This window comes from Daucus carota, chromosome 9, assembly GCF_001625215.2.
Source record: "Daucus carota subsp. sativus chromosome 9, DH1 v3.0, whole genome shotgun sequence".
NCBI classification, from domain to species: domain Eukaryota; kingdom Viridiplantae; phylum Streptophyta; class Magnoliopsida; order Apiales; family Apiaceae; genus Daucus; species Daucus carota.
Genome location: NC_030389.2, coordinates 28,325,967 through 28,329,811, shown reverse-complemented (window position 1 = coordinate 28,329,811; position 3,845 = coordinate 28,325,967). Strand labels below are relative to the sequence as shown.

Here is a 3,845-nt window from a genome sequence, read left to right as displayed (position 1 = left end):
CGATAATAAAGATTGTTTTTTTACTCAACTATCACTTGGACTAGCGTTTTTTGAATTTTTACTTTTTTAATATTTATTTTAATTTTGGATAATTTATATTATTTACATTTATACTGAACTATTAGTGTTCAGTATTTATTTAAAATATTATTTATAATAAATGACTATTTTTCCATCTAAAATAATTTAAATTATAAATTTTTTATGAAATTAATTGCTATTAATAGCTTAATGAAAATAATTCTATAAATTATTACTAACATATAATATAACCGAAGTTTTAGAATCGAAATATAAAAATGTAAAATAATTAATAAATGATTTCACATTCAATTCCAAATTTATAAATAATATAAGATACAAATCATTAAATAATGTATAAAAATTTCGTAATCATATAATTTTATTATAAGTGCGAGTAAAATGAAAAATAACAAAAAATTTAAATATTGGAGATCAAAAATAATTCATTCACATCGATAGAATTCTAAAACATGAAATTATGTCAATATATTTATTTTCTTTATAGATTACACATGAAATTTATGTTGATATGTTATTTTTGTTCATACCGAATTTAAGATAAGTTATCTATTTAAACGATTATAAAAGATATATCTTAATTCTTATTCTCTTATTTTATTTCATACCGAATTTAAGATAATAAGAGTAGTGTCTATGTTAATGCTAGTTTTGACGAGTGGTGTGTTAATATTAGGTTTAGGTATCCGTAGGAATTTTTTTATCTGTTTTGCGCAAACTTCGTACAAAATTATGTCATTAAACCTAACATTAACCTTGTCGATCATTACACAAGACAAGGATCAATATAAATTATCTTTGTTTGCTCAACTATCACCAATTACTACACTTCAGATATATAACCATGCCATATCAATGTGTACAAACATTTTACTCAATTTTGTACATGTAATATTAGCCTTTAATATTTCAATAGGTGATAACATTGCAACTGTATTTTACACATTGGTTTCAATATGTACTATGATAAAATATTGTTAATGAGTAAAGAAAAACAAAATCAGATTAGAGGTCAGAGATGTGGTCTACAACGCAAACATATTTTAATATAAAATTTTCACAATAAATTTATACTTTCAAGTGTGTTGACTTTGCAGTATTGTTTTGATTTGTCATATTTATATAATGAGAAGTAATTCTCAAAACAATCACAGATATATCTTAATTCTTATTCTCTTATTTTATTTCATTGAATTTATATAATTTATAATAATATTTTCTGTGTGTTCAGCAAATGAAATAAACATATACATTGAAACAATAAAGTGGTGCCTACTCGAGAAGTGTAAATTTACGAGAGAAGGTTTTCAGGTATATCAGGACAAAATATTTGAAAATGATTTATTTCAACTAAATAGTTTATCAGAGTACATAGCCAACAAATCTCTTGTATTGCAGAACAACACTGGAGAAAATAGAAGTGAAACATCAGGCGTTTTTAGAAACAGCAAGAACAAGCGTAACAGTACTTGCTGCTTTCATGTGAGACAGAATTCGTCCCCCCATAACATTACCCTTATCATCTACAAATTGAACATGGAAAACACTAATAATGTTTCCAGAAGCAGCATTTGAACCACGGTAAGTCCCCGAAAATGAAATTATGTGATAGCATGTAGAACTGCACAGCGGACGGATTGCACCGGGTGAATAGGCAACATCGACATCAGAAATGAGTCCATGGCCAGTAAGCACAGTTACAAAAAGCCCGAAATGCAGTGCAAATTGCACCACACAACTTATGACATCAAATCCACTAGGGATTTCCAGAATGACCGGTTTGTTGATGCCATTCATCGACTCACTGTTGGTCGTTAAAGACCCATCAGAATTGAACGAAAATTGAGGGGCTCCTCCATGCCTCCCTGGAGCTGCAGATGGTGAGCTTGTATCCTTGGACTTGGGTTCCTCGTGATTTTCTTCCGGGAGAAGTGCGGACGGGGATCCATCAAATTTTCTTGAATTACTCATGACTGCGAAAATGTTTATTTTTTTGCTAAATAAGTGCGAAAATGTTATTACTGCAGAACTGAAGAATAAAATAGATAAGTATATATAGCATGTTGCACCCGGAGGCCAGCAATTAATAGATATCATTTATTCAATAAAATATCTGTGATTTGATTTTATTCATAGGGACAATCTTTTGGATTTTATTTTGATACATAAAATCTTTCCACTGATTGATTGATGGAAGAGATATATATGTTAAATTCATACTCCCTCCGTCTAACTCATTTCTATACAGTTTTCTTTTTGGATGTCCCATTATTTCTATACATTTCAAAAATAGTAACTTTTTATGATATAAAACACTATTACACCCACTCATTTCTTCCGCTATCTCCATTCTATGATAATAACACTATTACACCTACTACTTTCTTTCATTATCACAAATCTATTATTAAAAATATATGGATCCCACCACTTTACCTACTTTTCATCTAATTTTACTCATTTTTTTACATTTTTTCTTGGTCTCTGTGTCCCAACCAAATATATACAATTGGTTGGGACGGAGAGAGTAGTAAATAATTTATGAATTTTTATAGATTATTATAACTTATTTTAATTTTATGCAAAATCCGGTGGAGTTGAACTAAAGTATCGGTATATATGATGCATATCCTAAAGAATTTGAATATCCTCAGTCAAAATCTCGTAGATTATACTCGAGAAAAAAATAACAATGATGAAAATAGTGTATTTGATACCCACCCCAAGAATTCAAATAAACTGCATTAAAATCTCGTAGATAATGCTCGAGAAAAGAATATAATAATGGAGAACATCGTATATTTGATACCCATCCCAATAAATTCAAGTATGCTCTGTCAAAATTTTATATATAGACTATACTTAAGGGAAAAAAAATAACAATGAAGAAAATCATATTTCATGCTCATCCTAAAAATCAAGTACTCCCTATGTTTCAAAATACATGTCCACTTTAGAAAAAAAAAATTGTTTCAAAATACTTGTCCACTTCAACTTTTAATGTAAATTCATATTTCCAAAATCAACTCTTCTTCACATATTTCTAATTTATATTTCCAAGATCAACCATACACCACATATTATGTTCAATTAATGACTTAATACCCATCTTTTTTCTCAAAATTCACTTTTTTTAAACTATGTGATTTTTAGAAAGTGGACATATAATTTGAAACGGAGGAAGTATACTTTATCAAAATCTTATAGATTGTGCATGTTTGGACTAGGGCTTCTGGCTTCTTTTGATAAAAAACCGACTTCTACTTTTTTTGACCGGTTTGTGTAAAAAGCTCACAAGCACTTAAAAGAAGCTGAGAATGCTGCTAGCTTTTGTTTCAGAATTTCTACTTCTTTCCCAAACAGTTATAGGTCTTAATTTACTTCTCACTTCTAATGAACTTCTTTACTTTAAGAAATAAGCACTTTTTTAAGTATTGGAGACAATCATATATCTGATTCCCACCACAAAGATTTTAAGTATACTCTGTCAAAATCTTGTAGTTTACGTTCAAGAAAAGAAAACTAATAATAAAGAAATTAATATTATATTTGATGCCCATCCCAAAAAATTCAAAAATAAACTATCAAAATCTCATAGATTATGCTCGAGAAAAGAAAATTAAAAACATGTTGGAAAGAGTCGAACATGGGTTTCTTGCAACAAAACAACAAAACTCGTACCAACTATGATGCATAAAAATTAACAATTAAATGACTATATATTATCTAGTATTTTTTCATGTCTAGGGGGCATGGAGCCCTCTGCATCCCTGAGATTAATGAAAATATTAAGTATAATAATA

General features: G+C 28.6%; 1 protein-coding gene across 1 annotated transcript; it reads right to left on the bottom strand.

Moving 5' to 3' along the window:
- Window positions 1-1,470: 1,470 nt before the first annotated feature.
- On the bottom strand, window positions 1,471-2,013 carry LOC135149560 (AT-hook motif nuclear-localized protein 15-like). The gene has a single exon (XM_064085301.1). It carries the CDS (start codon window positions 2,011-2,013, stop codon window positions 1,471-1,473), a length of 543 nt encoding a protein of 180 aa, XP_063941371.1.
- Between the last annotated feature and the right edge of the window lie 1,832 nt (window positions 2,014-3,845).